Source organism: Blennius ocellaris (genome assembly GCF_963422515.1).
Source record: "Blennius ocellaris genome assembly, chromosome: 23".
Classification (NCBI taxonomy): domain Eukaryota; kingdom Metazoa; phylum Chordata; class Actinopteri; order Blenniiformes; family Blenniidae; genus Blennius; species Blennius ocellaris.
The window spans coordinates 9,076,636-9,095,734 of NC_137672.1; the positions used below are offsets into that span (position 1 = coordinate 9,076,636).

Sequence of the window (19,099 nt, forward strand, 5' to 3'; positions counted from 1 at the left end):
GAGTAGCGGAAAAACAAAACAACAACAACAAAAGAAAGGAAAAAGAAAGATGGAGCACCTGGACAGTGGACCCTCGCCAGTAGCCGACCTCCGACCTCCAACCCCCCTCCCCCCCCCCCCCTCCCCCTCCCCCCGGCGGAGGAGGGAGGCGAGCGAAAGAGAGAAAGTCCCAGTAAAGTGTCACATTGTCCTGCTACCTCTCCCTCCCCATCTCCCGAGTCTCCACTACAGTCTGCCGCTTGTCTGCCCCCACAGAAGCCGCTGCCGCCGCCGGGGCCACCGGGGGAGCCGCCGGTGGAGCCGCCGCCGCCGCCGGCGTCTGCCAGAAGACCAAGGAGCACGACGTGGTGCAGCGGCAGCGGGTGGTGGACCTGTGGAAAGACGGCAAGTCAGAAGGAGCCATCGGGCAGGAGCTGAGGATGCCCAAGTCCACGGTGCACAGCATTATTGTGAAGTACCGGCTCAGCAACACGGTGGAGAACCTCCCGCGCAACGGGCGACCAAAGAAACCCTGAGGGGGGCCGAGAAGAAGGAGGGGGAGGACAAAAAAAAACAAAAAAACCTTTGAATGTAACGATTTAAAAGAAAAAAAATGAAAGGAAAAGAAAAAGCAAAGAGATGAAAACCTGCATGAATGAGCTCCAGAAGGACCCAGAGACAAAAGCACTTTGACACTGTTGGAATGTGAGAAATGTGAGAATGAGAGGTGTGGGGGGGGGGGGGGAAAGGCTCTCGAGGTGCGTTGAGGATACAAAATGTAAAAATGAAAACTACTCGGAGCCATTTTCATCCTCAGAACTGAGCAGAAAGTGGCTCTGGAATGAAAAGGGAGAGGCTACGAGCTCTAATGATGCTGGTGTGGGGGGGGGGGGGGACGTAAAATGAGAGACGCACAAATCTGGGAGAAGCAAATATTCAAGCAAAGAAAAGAAGAGGAAAAAAAAAGTCTGACTTTGAAGCTCAGACTGGACAACAGAGGGACGTTACTGCAATCGCGAATACAGATTTGAAGGCTCAATCGAAGGAAAATGCAACAAAGGAGGACTTTTCTTAAATCCTCCTTAAACAGACCTTTTCTTTTTTTTGTTTTTTTTTTTGTTTCACCCTCTGAGCCGAGAAGAGATTTCCCCCTGGATCAATTCTTCATCCGCCGGGCTGACTGAACAAGCCTGTCCCCTCGGTCTGACCCTGCACTCCCTCATTCCTCCGCAGCCCTCCACTCCTCCGTCTCTCTGCATTGCACACACATTAATATATCTATCTATATATACACATATATATATAGACAGTAAAGACACACACCGGACCTCATGTACAACCTAAAAACCTGAAACGACACTGCGTCTGCTGAGCAATGGACAGACGACAACCTCCGGACTGGGGAGGGACAAACTGGATCCAGAGTTTCTTTGGGGGGGGTTTCTAACTATAAAACACGACTTCTCATGGACTCTCTGGTGCCCTGGCATTCCTCTGTCCCGATGAGCATAAACCCAATGAGATAGAAGAACAATCAGTAGCAATAAGACAGGCTGCTCCTTCAGATATGTACTGTATTACAAGGCGTATTTTACTATTGCAACCTTTTTTTTTTTTTTTTTTTTTTTTTCGGAAGGTCACTTGAAGGGGAATATCGCTCTACTAGAAGTATTTACACTTCCTGTTTTTAAGCCTTATCACGGCAGAAATCTGTATTTATGAGTTGCTCTTCCTCAAAGATAAAGACGCTCATCTATCAGTGAGAGAGAGGAAATGGGAGGGGGGGTGGGGGGGGGGAACGTCTCTTTGATGCTCCAAGAGACGTTTCTGTTCTTCGAGCCGCTTTTATTGTGACAGCGTGATGGATTCCAAGCTGGAAAACGTCCCCCCGTCCCCCCGTCCCGTCCCCCACCGATCGCTGAGAAAATAAAACACTCTGGACTGTGTCATGGTTTTTCCAGCTTGACGTACATCAGGGTGACATGTGAGGCAGGATGAACTCTCCTGCCTCCGTTCTGGAAGGGAGACAAATGAATTATCTCGTCACACAGTCCAAAACCCCTTCTGGGACGTTCTGAGGACGTTCAAGCCGCAGCAGAGTGATATTTCCCCTTTAAGTTCAACACGTCTCCGGACCAGTGAAGTATGGCCCGCAATGAGTGTGTGTGTGTGTGTGTGTGTGTGTGAGTGAGTGTGTGTTCTTCCATTTTTAACAAAGCTCGTCAACATGATGATACTTGAGATTATTTACTGAAACTGAACGTTTTATTGTACAAAGTATTAAAAAAAATCGTTTTTCTATGAATACTTTTTGTATTCCTCAAAATAAGCTTAATTAAAGTCAATGTTTTCAACCTCGTGATCATTTTTGCTTTAAAATACTGTCGACAATAAGGAACATTTCAACTCAAATCTGTACTTATTGCTATTTTTATATTAAAAATGGATAGGATAACTTCCTTGCGTTGTGAATGGTGTTGCTCATAGCGACAAACCCACATAAGTTTCTCAGCTGAACGTGCAGTTCTGGTTTAATTAAAGGGAGTCGTTTAAGCACATTTGAGCTTATTGTTTAGATTTGTTTAGTTTTTTTTATTTGACTTTTTTTAATCTTTGCGGCTGCAATGTGTGGTTGACTCTGCCATTGTTTCCCAGCTGCGGGCAGCTTTTTCTACTGAACATGAACCCCCCCCCCAAAAAAAATAAAAAAGAGGTCCATACTTAGAGACTGAGTTGAGTGTCGATCCAACATGGCGGCCATGAGAACCCCACTTAACCCGCAGTCGTTTTTTAAACGTCTCAGTCACGCCACATACTCCAGGCAATAACCGCGAGCACTAAAGTACACGTGTGCGTTTCCACAGAAGGCCAATAAACGTGCAAAGACATAATTTAATGCCGAATTGCTCGACTTATAATTTTGACCTCCCGTCTGCGTCGCGTCCCACCAGCTGATTGTGAAACTCCCGACAACTCTCAGACCTATAAAACACTTTCTTGCTCTTTTTTTGGACGGGTTCATGATTCTGAAACAAGGTTGAGCTCTCGTTCTTTTCTTTTTTAATTCTTTTTTTTTATGTGTGTGTGTGTGTGTATGTGTGTGTGTGTGAAGTTGACAGTTCAGAGGCACAAGGTTGTTCTCCGTTAAAGGTTTTGGCAGCGACGCACTCACGCGAACCTTTTTCAGCGGACAAAAATGCAGCGTCTCTTGCCAAGATGGCAGCATTCTCTTCTATCAGATGGTAGGCAGGACCTACATGGGAGAGACGCAGACTGACATGTTGGCCAGGAATGCTTTATTTTTGGTTTTTTTTTTTTTTTTTTTTTTTATTGCCTTTTTGGACTTGAGATGCTCCATCCAGTGCACTCCAGAGTTTAGGAGAGGAATAAAACGTCTGAGGTTTGAGATTTGTCCTTTTATGGGCCGTTGGATTTATCTTTTTCTCTTAACTCTCAACTGCAACGTGTGCTGCCAGACTCATTTGGGGACGGGAGAAGAAAGAGGTTTGATCTTGTCTAACGATGTCTGCCGCTACTGTAAAGCTAAAAGGCCGACGAGTGCGAGCGAGGAGGAGGAGGAGGAGGAGGAGGAGGAGGAGGAGGAGGAGTTTGGATGGAAAGAGGTGAGATTTTGCAGAATGACTTTGGCAGCAGAGGGGAAAAAAACAAAACAAATGTATAACGTTGGATGCTGCTGAGAAAATTTGTTATCTGCTGTAGTACAAGTGCTTTATTGAATTCCTCCCCCGGTTTTATCTTCACGGCTGCTTTACCTTATATGCCTTTTTTTTGGTCGAGCACAGCTGACTGTGGTTTTCTGAGGCCAGTATCAATATTGCAAGTTGTAATATTTTTTTTCTTTTTTTCTTTTCTTCATTTGGAAACACTTTGAACCGTTTGTCTGGCCGCTCTTGTAAACAGAAGTGACTCCTTCTGTTTGCTTTCAAACACACCAACCTTTCAATAAAGAACCTGGTGGCAGTTAAAACGGATTCTCAGGCAAACAGTTCTGGCCAATCGCCGCAGCTCTGCTGACCTCAGTGACACCGTGGGCTTTATTTCACTCCTGCACAATAAAAGCTGCCTCATATTTTGGCCAGACGACGACTTTTAATGCGAGAGCGCAACATCAGGTAATTGTTAAGCTGCACACAGTAACTTATGTCAGAGATATTTAAAAAAACAAACTACAAAACTGGATTAAATGTTCATTGTTTCCTGTGCTTCCTTGATGTTGCTGGCAATGTCAGCTTCTGGCAATAAAAAAAGAGCAAAGCTTAAAGATAAGGAACATAAATACACTAAAGAGTCATTTCTGACTGATTGAGACCCACAGACACAGTTTCAGGTCCCGTTTATGGAACATTCCAACAGATCGTTGTTCCTTTTTCTGTTTCATGACATTCATAACATTAGTCTGGACAGACGATGAAGGTGGATCGTTATTCCAGGAGACTCTCAATTAAAAAAAACCCAAATCCACAGAGGTGGAGTGAGAGAACTTTTGAAAAGTTCCACCTACGGACTGTTGTCGTGTAAAGGCGTCAAAAATGTAAGGAACGTTTTCAGTTCTCACGTAAACAAGGCCTCAAACATGCAGGACGCCGGCCCTTTAAAGGTACTTTGTTTTTTTTGGTATTTTTTTTTAAATGAAAGCAATACCGTTTCTTTCCTGTGGGGGCAGCGCTGTGTCAATGCGCCGGTTTGTTTTCCCCCTCGGTGTGACTAAAGAAGGAGAAAAAATGTTGGCGACGGGTTTTTCGTGAACTGTCAAATAACACGACCCCTCCCCCGTGGGGAGACTGGAAGCGACTCGCTACACCCCCATGTGGTACAAAACGGTATCGCAAGGCTACACGGGCAGCAAATGGAGGATTTTGGGCAGACGACACCTCGGCGGAACAGTTTCATAAACACCCTGTAGATAATGTCGCTTTTTGTAGAGTTGAAAGATTTTTTTTTTCACTTTCACGTAGCAATAAATGCATAGCAGGCTGCACGGTGGTGTCCTGGTTAACAACCTCACCTCATAGTGGGGGGGGGGGCTCTTTCACCCAGTCTTCACCTCCATTTGTTTTGCTCTTTTATCAGATTGTGTCTGCACCCTCACACACACACTGAGTCGTTCTTTTCATCCTCTCTTCTGGCCCCTGTTGGCCAGGTGCCATACGTTTTCCCATAAGTGGTCCCCCTTCTGGTTTTAGACAGACACAGTCCCCCCCCCCCCCCTCGTCCCCCCCCGTCCCTCCCCTCTCCACATCTCAATCCGCTCCTTATCACAACCTGGATCTGCACGGGGGGGGTGTTATGACAGTTTATCTTCCCCCCGTGGCGGCGAGTGAGAGCCGTGTGCTGTGGGTCTATTCTTGGCGTTTTGTTTTGAAAACTCTCCCTCTCCGCCCCACCCACCCCCCCCCCCCCCCCCCCGGAGAACATTCACCATCGCGCACGAATGTGGGAAACGCCGACCCCCTTCGCCGGCCAGCTGTGCAGCTCGCGCAGGAAAAAAAAAGACGTTGCGCGTGCGTGTAGCTGTTGTGTCTGTGTCCTCATGTGCCTGTCTACACGCATATGTGTGTGTGTGTGTGTGTGTGTGTGTGTGTGTGTGTGTGTGTGTGTGTGTGTGTGTGTGTGTGTGTGTGTGTGTGTGTGTGTGTGTGTGTGTGTGTGTGTGTGTGTGTAAGTGTGTGTGTGGACTCATTGCAGGCCTCACTTTCAAGCGCCTTGTAAACACAATACTGTATATGTAATATGATGAATTAATGTACTGTACCATTCGAGTTTTCTCATTAAAAAGATATTATAAGGCTCATTTCACATTAGCTTCAGTGTGTAAAAGGTGATTTTTTTTCTTCTTCTGCGGGTAAAAAACAGGTGAGGTGACGAAGCCGCGGCGTCATTGTTAAACACCAGAGGTATTTTTAGTGCTCACACTTCTCCAGCTCAGGCCACATTTCCCACAAATGTTAAGAGGATGTTCCTCCCTTTTTTTCAGCTTTGCAAATATTTCTTTTCTCCAAGGATAAATGTTTTGAAGGAGATGTGTGTGGCTTTTTTTTTAGTCTCCAGGTACGTGAGCTTCAAAAGTGTCACGTTCAACGTTGTGTTCAGTATTTATAAAAGGACACGCGGAGAGACGCACGTGTTTTAAAGTCCAGACCGACGTCCAGATGTTGAATATGAAGAGAAAACGGCTGATTGGTGGAACATCGAGGATAAAGTGGAACGTTATTTGCAGCGACTCGCCGTGTCTTCACCTGTAAAAAAAAAAATAGAATAAAGAAGAGCAGCCAAGTCATTTCAAGGCACAGCACCACTAATCTGTGTCTCACATTGTTTCCATCCCTCGAGCCAACAACATTTCAACCGAGATACTCAGTCAGCGCTTTTACTCACCTTTGTCATTGCTTTTTCTTTTTTCTTTTTTCTTCTTCTCTCTAACCGGCTGAATATTCCACAAGTATCTGTCTCATCTCATCGCAATAACGTGTTCAACGTCTTCACATCAGAGAAGAGGAGCGGCTTCTCACTTCTTTCGCCTCGACTCGGGACACATATGGGTCACATTTATTCAAGTTATTCGGGAGATTTGCGTTTTTCGAGTCAAAAGTTATTCATCGCCGAAAGGAATTTTCTGTACTCGCTTTGAGGGAGAGTAATCTGCGTCTCGAGCCTCCTGAGCTGAACTGACGCCTCTCTCTCTCTCTTTCTCCCTCTCTCTCTCTCTCTCTCTCTCTCTCTCTCTCTCTCTCTCTCTCTCTCTCTCTCTCCCTCTCTCTCTCCAGTCCTGAACGGGCCTCCCATGTCTGTAAAGAAGGAACGTGAAGTGGAGATGCTGGTCAACCGGCGGGAGCAGTGCAGCGGAGAGGTCATCTGCATCGACGACTAGACAAAACACACACACACACACACACAATCATGCATGCACACACACACATAAAAACACACCCATCTGCTGCACAAGATATCTTCCATTTCTGACTCTCCCGACTAATCGACTGAGTGAAGGTGTCTGGAGTTGTGCCCTTGAGTCATCGACATTTCGCTTCTTCTTCGAACCGGCACTCACACGCACGTGCACTTACTGTCCACACACACACAGACACACGCATATACAGACTGACACACACACACACACTCACACACACGACTTGTCTCATAACTCCTTATGACCTTCTCTCGTCTGCCTCAAACCATTATACTCCTCATGAACGGGCCTCCTCCTCCTCTAGGGATGCTTCTAACCTCTCACACACACACACACACACATGCACGCACACACGCACGCACACAACGCTAAACTCACCTCAACCTTTGTAGAATCTCTTTATAATCCATGTAACCCCCCCTCTCTCCCTCTCTCTCTCTCTCTCTCTCTCTCTCTCTCTCTCTCTCTCTCTCTTCCTCTCTCTTCCCCCTCGCCCTTTTAAACTCCCAACAGGAAGCTGCATGTGAAACTAAAGTCATTTTTTAGCATTTGCACTCCATCTCCTGAAGCATGTTCTAATCACACTAATGCCGTCTCGTGGAAAGGAAAACAAGACAAAAAACAAACAAACAAAAAAAAAGAAAACAAATAGAGAGGTATCAAGCTGTGCCTACAGTCGTTTTAATACTGTTTCTAATTCTCAGAGAGAGGCTGAATCTCTGGTTTCTCAGTCCGAGCAGCTCCAAGCACAGCTCCAGCGTTTTCCTTTTCCTTTTTGGACTTTTTCATTTAGACTTTTTCATTTTATTTTTTTTAATTATTATTTTCTTCTTCTTCTTTCCAATGGTACACCGTGGAGATAAAACACCTGTAGAAAGTTATGATATGATGAAAAAAAATGTCTTCAGGACTTTTGTGCGACCACACAATATTCCCATATACCCCTCCCTCCTCCTCCTCCTCCTCCTCCTCCTCCTCCCCCTGATTCTAGTTGATGTACAGAGCTTTGAGGTATTTTGGGGGTTCGTTCCAGACAGAGGGCTTCACCTCCTATGAATGTTTTTAACCTTTCATAAGCAGTGTTATTAAAAAAAACCGATGGAAAAAAAACCCTCCCCTCCTCCTCCTCCCTCCTCCTCCCCTCTCTCTCCTTTCAATCAACTCTTTTTTTCCATCTTTTTTCTTTCCATTTCTTTCTACGACACCCTGTGATATACTTTGCATATTTAAACAGCTCATTACGTGTCTCTCTTGTGTTTTTAACTCCCGCGAATTATGAGTAGCGTTGTCGTCGATGTTGCTGTTGTTCTCGCCGTCGCTATTTGAGAAAGAGCTTCTACCAAATGAGACTTTTTTTGTTTGTTTTTTGTAACAAGAAACTACTAGAAAAAAAAACAAAAAAAACTAAAACAACACGGTGCGACGAGCGACGCGCCTCTTTGCCATGTTCATCCAAGGCCGCGCAAAAAAAAACGAAGAAGTTGAGCGAACTTCAGAAGTCAGATATATAACGGGAAAAACTCATATTTCTCTTGCTTGAATTTTAGATTTGGGGCTTGCAAGTGACATACATATATAGAAAAATAGGCCCTATGTAACCCTAAATGCTTCTATGAGCAAAAAGAAAATGCATATTATCTAACGTCGGTAAAAAAAACAACAAATACACGTCTATTATCGGGAAAATCAAAGGCTGGAGACCCATTTTATACAACGCACCATTTTAAAAACGCCTTAATAAACATAGCTGAACAAATGTAAAGTCATTGAAATGAATTAAGAACCTGATGTCAACCTGTAAATCCTCGTCAGAACTTTTAAGTTGGAAGTGAAAAAACAGAAGATAGTTAGCTGTTGATTTATCCCACGAACTCTACAAGGTTCCCACAATCCATTTTAATAAAGGTTTTGTGAGCCTGGAGCTAAAATGTTGCATCAAAAAGAAGAACAACCCCCCCCCCAACAACAACCAAGCACTTATTATTATTATTTTCTTTTGTTGTTGTTTGTTTGTTTCCACTTTTTACTTTGTCCTATTTCCAGAACTTTGTGTTGATTTCTGGGTATGTGGTGTCAAAGTGTATGTACTGATGAATGGCAGTGAAAACATGTCGACGATGACGCGTCTCCTTTTTCCTTTTTTTCTTTCTTCTTCTTTTTTTTTTTTGTTTGTAATAAAACTGAATGAAATGATGAGAATCCTCCCCGCGTCCGTCGTTTCTCCGCCTCCTTTCCCACTTTCGTACACGTTCGAATGAGCTGAAATCAGATATTAGAGAGCAAATACTTTAAACTGAAAACAGATTTGTGTCTGAAATATATTCTCCTTTTTTTTTTCCGATGACCTCCCCGGTGTGTTGGCTGGCTTCGTCGCTCTCACCTCCACAAATGTGCTATTACTGCCAATTTAATACATTTTTTCTAATACTTGCAGTACTTTCACTTCTAATGGAGTATAATCACATCTCCATATTGGCACTTCTATTTAACACCGATTTAACCAATAACAGTCACAGACCACATCATTTTTTCTGATGTTTTTTTTTATTGCAGGACACAAACATCATGTTGTGATTAGAGTGATTATTCTATCCTTGATTATCCTACAAGTTTAGGATTTGGACACTAAATCAAACGCACCTGAAACATAGTGAAACATCAATATACATGCATAAAAGGATCTTATACCAAGCAAAAAGTTGAAAGCCATTGTATATGAAATGCACATGATTTGAAATAAAACTTAAAATGGGGTTTAACCTGCATGATTACATAACCCTCTCACCTACATTCATTCAATTCAATTTCATTTCAAGGCAGACAGACAAACACTTGTCTGGGTGAGGGATTCATCCATCCATCCATCCATCCATCCATCCATCCATCCATTTTTGAGAAGAGCTTGTGATGAAAAGAAAGACTTACCAGCTTTGTTGAATCTAAACGATTCCTGCTTTTTCGCCGTCGTCCGTCACCAATAATGTCTTAGACAATCCAGGGGGGGTTTCAATGTGTCATTTCACGTTGAATTAATCTGCATTAAGAACTTCGCTGCTTTTCATTGAAAACAGTCGACTTGAATCCGAACCCCCCCCCCGTCTGGGCGAACGGCTCGGACATCCTCGGAGACTAAAAACTGCTGAGTCGGCGTGCTTTGATGGCAGCGGCCCGAGAGGTCGGCAAGTTGCTGATGTGGGATGTTGTGAGAACAACTCATTGATTCAGTGTCTCCTCTCCATCACTCTTTCCTCTCTCGCCCTCTCTCTCTCACACACACACACACACATACACAGAAACTGAAGGAGCAGATGGTCCATGATTCACCGTGACGAGAGGTGAGGAGTCGTCCCGCTGTTATTCAGAGCAGACCGATGCCACGCACTTCACTATTTACTGTTATCGCAGCTTTACGAGTCCTGAAGGCTGCAGGTTTCGTCAGAAGTCCTGTGAAGTGCAGGCCGGAGCTCATGGCCGAGGATTAATGGAGAAGGAGGCTCCTCTGTCCTGTATGTTCACTTTAGTATATGTGGGAGCGATTCTTCATATAGCCAACATATGATAAGGAGATTTATTGGAGGCAGTTTTAAAAAAATTTACTCGATCCTCCCGATAACAATCAAGATAACTTTTTATTTTGACTTTTTCCAACCATAAGTTTAGTTCAGTTGGATTTTTTATTAACAATAACAACAGGGGCAAGTGACTGGGTATCACTCTTCTTCTTTTTTTTTTTTTTTAACCCTGTAAAGCATTTTGTGAACAAAAAGTGCTCTACAAATAAAGTTTGATTGGATTTCATGAAGGATTGCGGGCCTGACAGTGAACTTCATCCATTTTCTATACAGCTTTACTTCGGTGAAGCACAGTGTGGGGGTGCAGGCGGCCACACACACAGTCACACACACAGTCACACACACAGTCACACACACAGTCACAGTCATCATGCACAGGAAAAACATGCACCCTCCGGTCTTCCACCTCAACCCCCCCCCAAGTTTCTTTTTTTTTTTTTTGTAAACAATAAGGAAGGTTTATTCAACATTATTTCGGAAGAGTGACACAAACACTCGTTATACATCCTCATTTTTAACAGACAACTTCTTCACAAAGAGTTCACAAGAATTTCCGAGGTGGTTAACAAACTTTGAACATTTTAGTGAAAAACAAACAAAAAAAAGAAAAAGAAAAGAAAAGAAAAGAAGGAATCAGGGTAAGGAAGTGTGTTAAGACTGTGTGTGGTGACGGGGGAGGGCCGAGGCATGTTTTCCCTCAAAAGACTTCAAGCTATGTGGTTCAGGTTCAGATTCAGGAAGTGAAAATTTAGATGGCTGGTGTGTGTGTGTATGCGTGCGTGCGTGTGTGTGTGCGTGTGTGTGTGTGCGGTCTGATTGGTGCTGACAGGGAAATATGAGGTGCGCGGGGATGTGGAGGGGCGACAGACACAAGAAGGGAAACGATGAGGAAATCAAACAGGATATAATGTCTGCGCTTCATTTTTTTTTTTCTTTTTCTTTTTCCATTTGAAAAAACATGAAGGTCCAATTAAAAAAACACTCGCATTTCTGCAGTAAAGTGCTGAGGAGAAACCAATGTGGTCCATCCACAAAAAAAAAAAAAAAACTACTTATAAACAAGAGTGGGAGTGCAGAAACCCACTGCTGGAAATACACAGTTTGTATTGTTGCAGGGAATATTACAGAACGCAGCAGCGTGCGAGAGAATGGAAGGAATTTCTGAACAAAAAAAAAAAAGACATAAAGCTAAAGAGGCGATTCAAGAACAAGCTGGATATCTCGGTTTAATTTCTTCAATTAAAGCTTTAGTTTGTGCAATTTCCAAATAAGCAGAACTTTCTGGTTATTTTCTGAGGTTATCAAGAGCAGTGTGTGTGTGTGTGTGTGTGTGTGTGTGTGTGTGTGTGTGTGTGTGTGTGTGTGTGTGTGTGTGTGTGTGTGTGTAACCTGGAAGTGCTCCATCTGAAGTGGATTTTGGATCCATTCCACACTTTCTGCAAGACTTTCTCCGCTTTGGAGTCACACAGAATGATTTACAGTGAAGACAAACACTTAATCTCTTGCTACCATGAATCCGGCTGAGAAGAGAAACGAAGCACCAAGGAGCCACAAGCAGCTCTGGACCGAGACCTGCTGCTGCGAGCACACGCTAGCCTGACAATATAAATAGAATATATCAAGATTTAGGGCCCCAAAAAAAAGCTTGATTTTTGTTTTTTCATGTATGTGTGTGTGTACGGCGAAATTGCATGAGTTAAACGGTAGCAGCAGCAAAGGCAGTAATGTTTTATTAACTTAGCACCTTGACTTCTTGATTCAAAAGCTAAACGTGCCTGATGTTCAATGGTACCAACAAAAAAAACAACAAAAAAACTTGTGGATTCCGCGACTTTAACCGTAAAACATTAGAATTATCCATATGAAACAAGTGTGGAATCGTGCATGTATCATGGAAACCTCACCAGCTCTTCTTGAGCAACAGGTGTAACACAGTGGAGGCTGGTGTCAAATTACAAGCACTGACTCCTGCATGTGGACAGGCTCAATGCTGATGCTTTGACATGGATTTTCAAGACGTGTGAGAATTATAAATTACTTGACATGATCACTATGTAGGTCAAAATGGGTTTTTTTCACGTTTAAAAAAAAACATTTCTCATTTCCAATCATGCTTTTATGAATGAAAGGCCAACTGACGTGTTCCTCCTTCACCGGAGTTCTTTGATTGACTTGAAACTTAACAAAACATTTACAAACAGCGTGGAGATGACGGTTATAGACGTCAACAAGGTGAGAGAAAAGCAAAAAAAAAAACCCGACAAAGACACACTTAAAGCTGCTTTTGTTGCCAAACCTTGCATCTGCTTTTCAAAACTATACAGTCATTTCATCTTAGAAAAAGACAACAAATTCACATCCATGTCGTATAAACATACTTTCGCCAGCTCCCGTCTCGTTGCACGTATGTAAAATGTGTGTGACACACATATATATATATATATATATATATATATATATATATATATATATATATATATATATATATACACACACACACACAAAGTATTAAAGGAGAAGGCTTGCAGTATTTCACACTAGTACATACAGATTGCATTGTAACGATCCTAAAATCAGTATTTGTAAAAAAAAAGAGTTGATTCATTAGATTTTATATGCAAAAAAAACGGCAATATATAAAATATAGATATCAATCCGTGAAGGCTTTTATAGGCACTCTGAGCTGTGGGAGTGGAAGTGCATGCACAGCTTTACAGTCAGTCCTTAAAAAAAAAGTGAGTTAAAGCACAATTTATTGCATGATACGAAGATTAAGATGAACATCCAAGGAATTTTCTTTCTTTTTTATATATATATATATATATATATGACGCTCTTTATCTAGAGAGCAGCTTCCATCACATCTGCTTTCCCGGCTCACATTCATCCAGGCTCTTTGCGTTCCGCTGCGGGTCTTGGTCTTAATCCAGCAAAGTGGGGGGGGGGGGGGGGGGGGGGGGGGAGAAGTTCCACAACAGCTTCCACAAATGTCAGGTTTGTCCTTCAAATTAACGTCTACGGCAGGAAGCTGCACGATGTGACGCCTCGACTGCTTATGACTGTTTCACCACGTAGGAAAAAAAAGAAAAAAAAGAAAGAAAACAAGCCTCATCTGGACAAAAACAAGTCAATTCTGTTGCGATGAGTCTGTGCGCTCGTAAAAAACAAAAAAACAAAAAAACAAAAAACAGAAAAAGAAAGAAAGAAGGAGTTTTTCCAGGCCCGATCAGTCGAGCGCCGAGTCTCAGTTGACCCTGAAGATGCTGAAGACGTGCGGCGAGGCCGAGGTGCTGCCCACGGCGTGCAGCCTGAAGGACGAGCCGGTGATGGCCTGCAGCTCGGCGCCGCGGTCCAGCCGCAGGAGGCCCGACACCTGGCACGGCTTCAGGAAGTGGAAGGGGTGCGGGCCGGCGGACGGGGTCGTCCCGTAGCCCTCCATGCACTGCAGCTTCTGGGGCCTCTGGCCGCCGGTCACCACGTCCAGCTTCACGTACTGAGACTGCTGCTCGTTGAACAACACCTGGGGGGTGGAGGGGGAGGGGGGGGTCAGGAGGAAGCACATGCATAACCTCGTCTTGGACTGTTTTAATGAATACTAAACAGAGTACATCAGTATTTCGAAGGTCCTGCTATCGTGGCTCGGACTTTCTTTCTTTTCATTTTTTTTCTCCTTTCCCTCCCTTTTAGTTAGATTTTCTCCAGACTTCTGTCAGCCTGACAACACCGAAGTCTGGATACATGAGATTTATTGAAACCCGATATGCACGTCTCCAGAAAGCAGCGAGTGCTCGAATAAAATGAAGGTCTTAATTCGGAGGCCGACCTTTCTCTCTCCCCCCTACCCCCTAAAAAAAAATCCTTTTGTTTCAGCTTCAAGAACCCAATGCTGCGATCTGATTTCTATCAGAAAGCTGAAATGTTCGACACCGCTCCGTCCACTTAAAGGGTCACGGGGATGTGAAGTCAGTCTCAGCTGACTTGTGGGCGAAGGCTTGGTAAACCCTGGACGGGCTGCCAGTCCACACACACACACACACACATTCCACATTCCACATTTAGAGTCGTCAATTAACCTCAAATGCATGTTGTTGGGACTGGAATCAAACCGGGGATGTGTGTTTTAGCCCACTGCTATTTTAATGGCCACTCTTATGGAAATAGTGGGCTGCTTCAGCTTTCAAGTGGCTTTTTTAAAGTCTGGAGCTGAAAATAATAATAATAATTTTTAAAAAACTACAACTCCCAGCCGAAGCTCACCTGGCAGAAGAGGAAGTAGACCCCCGCCTTCTCCACAGTGAAGGTGCCTTGCTCCTTGTTGTACCTCACTGCTTTCGTCATATTCAGCGTCCTCTCCTCCCAGCCCTTGATCACACCGCCTTCCCCAACTGTCACACACACACATATTCAAAGTTATTCATCCTGCAGACCAAAGACTGGACGTCCCCCCCCACTCCCCCCCCATGCTTCAGTTTCATGACTCCTACCTTGCTGAGAGGAGACTTTGGTTACTGGTGAAGGAGACATAGGAAGGAAAGAGGAAAGTCAATTAAGGTTTTATGAGCGCAATCGTATAGGGGTGCGTGATTGAAACCACTTCAGCAGATGCTGCAGGGGGACGGCTCCGGGGGGATCTGCCAAGCCACTTACTCTCAAAATGAGACGCCGCTTTCTTTCCACCGCCGCTCCTCCCGCGCAGCGCCCCCCCTTTTCAGAGGAAGGAAGAATATGAGCTTCAAATGCAAAGAAAAATAACCTCTGTGGGTTTTTTTTTTTTTTTTTTTTGATAAAACAATCATTGCCATGTGTATGTGTCTAATAACATAGTGCGTTAATTTGCTGCCATTCCGACTCGACCCGGCTGGTCTTAATGCGGTGAGCAGATGGGCAAAGGATTTCCTTTCACGTGCGTCGGTATATTTCCTCAAACTGTTATTTTCGGTGAAAAAGAGTGCTCTTTTATTTATTTTTTTAATCTTTTTGGTTCCCCTGTGGGGGCTAATCTTAGTGCCAGCTGGTAGCAGTCATCTAGAAAACACAGAATGCAGAGAGAGCGAGAGAGAGAGAGAGAGAGGGAGAGAGAGAGAGAGAGGAGATCACGGAGGGTCAAGCGGTGAAAGAAGAAAGATGTACAACAGACAAGAGGGTATTAAAGAGCAGCATTAAGAGACAAAGCCGAGGGGCTTGGAGGGCTAAAGGAAGAAAAATGGAGTGGCGGAAAGAACGAGAGACAAAAAAGGTCTTTGGCTGCTGTGCGACCCCGCGAGACTGGACTGGGAAGCGGCGGAGCGAAGTCTCCGGCTGGGATAAATACAATAAATAAAGCGCAGCACAACTGAGAGGCCGGAGCTGGAGAGCGAGTGCTCCTGTTACTCAGCCACGGTTTATTTTAGCCCCGCGAATCTGGCCTGCGGGGAGCGATTTCAAACGCTGATACAACCCCAGTGTGGACTGCGAAGTACAGACTTTATGTTTCAGCCAAACGAACCGGGCGTCATTCAGCAATATTAAGCCCCTGCTTAAAAGGGAGGTGGCTGACCTGTAGGTTCGGGATTTGATAACGGGCGAGCGAAAAGGCCCCCAAAAAAGCCTTGGTTTCGCCTTTTTCCCTTGACTTGAACCATCAGTGGTCATTAGAGGTCATGGCGGGTGGCGTCCTGCTGCATGGCGGCAGGAGCATTTGACAAAATGTGTGGTAGAAGACCAAAACGTCACTACGAATCTAAATATTCCGTCGTGTCACGTCCGGACATTTGACCCCTTCCATAGAGACCAATCGCCCGAAGGGTCACCCTCGGACAAAAGCGCGCAACAACAGAGCGGTCCCGTGACGGTGACGCAACAGGGAGCTATAAATACGGCAATGACAAGGTCATCAAATATCGCTGCTTTCGCAACAAACAAAAAAATCACAGCGGTCTGTCTCGGTCGTGTGCTCAGGGCGGAGACAAAATCAATTTCATTGCCCAGGAAGCGTGCGACAAGGCCTGCGATCCACCGCGCCAGCTGGTTTTTCTGGGCTCCGCGGCCGCTTCTGGTCGGACCTGTAATTTTTTGGGAAACAGTCATCCAAGCTGCCTACTTCTTTTTTTTCCTGTGTCAACTTTTAGCAGCGGGCAGCGGCTGCGGCGCGCTCAGGCCCGACCAAAGTGGCATGTGGGATGGGACATGGCCGGGGTTTGTGTTAAATGTTCTTCCCAGAAAAACAACAGTTGGTACGCATATTGTGTCTGTGGTGATTTGTGTGTGTGTGTGTGTGTGTGTGTGTGTGTGTGTGTGTGGGGGGGGGGGGTCAAGAATAAGTACCGTCTCTTTTCACTCGCTGTCCCACCAGCAGCTCTCTCTTCTCCAGAATGAGCTGAACAATGGCTTTCCTCTGCGTGTTGACCTGTCCAGAAAGAAGAGAGAGAGAGAGAGAGAGAGAGAGAGAAGGAGAGAAGGGAAAACACATTATCAACAAGTATTCCGTTTGTCACTTGCAGCTTTTTTTTTTTTCTTTCTCAGCTGGCACTGAACCATAGACGGCCTCTTGAAACCAGCCACATAAGCAGGCTGGTCTTTTCCAGTCCTCTGCCCCAGGCTGCTGCCAGGCCAGCTTTAGATCCACCACTTCCTCAGAGACCGGTTGCGACACCTAATGCATGTTTTCAGCGCTTTACATTCCTCACATGCCCCCCCCCCCCTCTCTCTTTTTGTTTTTTTTTTCGAGAAAGAAATGAATTTTGTCCAGCCAGCAAAGTTTTTAATTCCCTGAGAGGGGCCCAAGCTGAATGACCGAAGGAGAGTTTAGAGGGGGAGAGAAAAAAAATAAATAAAAAAGTGTGTTTAAATTTACTGCTACTGTGGAAATGGAGGCAGAGAGTTGCACTCGACTCTCCAGACGTTCACTGACTGGCTCTCATCAGAAGTTGGCCACTGGTCAAATGGACAGAAAGTGGCCCCCCTTGGGAAAGGCTCCAGCATCAACACTCCACGTGTCCAATTTTGTGCGCGTGCTCATATATATATATGCGTGTGTGTATGTGTGTGCAGGTTTGTCAACATGATACACAGCCAACCTGCCCCCCCCTCTCCAATCTGAAATCCAGTGCAACCTGGTTTTGTAAATAGTCTGAACTTGAAACCAGAAGAATTTCCATCAGCTCCTTTTGGCTGCTTTAAGGAAAATAATCTGTCCTGTGATGCAACCTTGTGCTGGACTCTCACAACTGCTGCAAAGTGCAAGGGCTCTAAAAAAAAGAAAAAAAGAAAAGAAAGAAAGAAAGAAAAAGTGCACTTTGCAAAGAGACTGCGCCTGGATTAGGGACGATTTACTGCAAGTCCGAGTCAGATTGAAGTTGCACTTTCCTCCAGACACATGCATGAGAGAGTGGCTTTCGCAGGCTGCAGCTGATTTACACTTGCCACACTTCATCTTCCTGCCCGTTTCACGCCTCCAGCCTGCGCGGCGCAGTCAGTGGGGTATAAAGGGCTTATGAGCCAAATCGTTTCCAGTAAATTGAGATAAAACTGGAGCACCACTGGCACCAGGGTAATTAAACATGGCGGGGGCGGAGAGGGGGGGTGTAGACACACAAAACACAAAATAAGCTTTGCACAACTTAAATGCATTTATTGGTACATGCAAATGTACTAAAGCCAAGCAGGGGGAAACGGTGCCACAAAGCTCAGTACGTGCAAAAGAGCGAGAGAAAAGAGGGGGGGTTAAGTGTGGAATTGAATTTGTCCATAGACCCCCCGCCAGGATTCCCGTAACCGCAGCCACAGAAGAAGTTACATAACTTGATAGGTCTTTTATAAAAAAAAAGAAAAGTTGCAAGTAAATATTACTGTCGGTGCAAATATGCATGCAATCTCGAGAGGAAGTGAAGCTCGGATGCTTTTCTTTTTCTTTTTTCTTCCTAAAGTCCAAACACAAACCTGCTCGAGTCGGTCCTGCAGGATCTTGAAGGACTGCGACAGGTCCCGCGTCTGTCGCCAAGTCCACGCCGTGAAGAGCGCGCTGCATGCGGCCAGCGACAGGGCCAGCAGCGCCAGGGAGACCCAGACGACCCGCAGCTTGCGCACTCGCCTCCTCTGCAGAATCCGATGCATGTTGTGTCGCGCGGGGCAGTTTTGCGCTGCTTCCTTACTCACCCGCCGCGGCGGAACATCCAAGAGCCACACTTCAGGTCCATTCCAGCAGCAGAGCGCCAAGTCCCCTCAGACGCATTGCGCACGGTCCGGAACGAGTGGACAAGCCCGTAACTTCACACCCACCGCTCGGAATCGGGGCTGACCTGTACCCGCCGCTCGATCCTGACCTGACGGGTGACTTTTAAAAGCGACAAAACCTCCGATCCGCCGTCCTCACGGGCCACAGCCACCATCCTCCATGCGCTCCAAACTGGAGGAAAGTGTGCACATCAACTGTTGCATCCTTCTTGCGTGCGATTCGTTGACTCAGCGCTCTCGTCTTCCCTTTAAAACGGCGCGCCGGGGGGTCAGGCTATTAGACGCGCGAGTAGTATTCACGCGCGCCCGCGGCGGCCGGAGGGTGGACTTCGCGTGCGCCCAACGGAGGAGCTCCGACGGCCAGACGCCGCCGAGGTGAGGAGAAAAAAAAGGGGGGGAGAAGAGGAAC

At 45.4% G+C, this 19,099-nt stretch overlaps 2 protein-coding genes across 4 annotated transcripts in view; one reads left to right on the top strand and one right to left on the bottom strand.

Annotated features, from left to right (window-relative positions):
* The window catches only part of chd3 (chromodomain helicase DNA binding protein 3), a 43,280-nt gene extending 35,142 nt beyond the window's left edge, over positions 1 to 8,138 (top strand). For 2 of the 3 annotated variants that reach the window (XM_080518891.1, XM_080518892.1), the window contains exon 40: positions 256 to 667. In XM_080518891.1, the coding sequence (XP_080375017.1) occupies positions 256 to 515 (260 nt within the window). In that variant the 3' untranslated portion in view covers positions 516 to 667. Of the gene's footprint in view, positions 1 to 255; positions 668 to 6,764 lie in introns of those variants that run through there. The other variant, XM_080518893.1, reaches the window with a different exon arrangement.
* Positions 8,139 to 13,478: 5,340 nt separating this feature from the next.
* On the bottom strand, positions 13,479 to 18,806 carry tnfsf12 (TNF superfamily member 12). The gene is made up of 6 exons (XM_080518857.1): positions 18,397 to 18,806; positions 16,783 to 16,864; positions 15,127 to 15,183; positions 14,964 to 14,987; positions 14,737 to 14,864; positions 13,479 to 13,999 (listed from the first exon to the last, which is right to left on the bottom strand). Exons 1-6 carry the CDS (start codon positions 18,568 to 18,570, stop codon positions 13,724 to 13,726), a joined length of 741 nt encoding a protein of 246 aa, XP_080374983.1. The 5' UTR covers positions 18,571 to 18,806; the 3' UTR covers positions 13,479 to 13,723.
* Between the last annotated feature and the right edge of the window lie 293 nt (positions 18,807 to 19,099).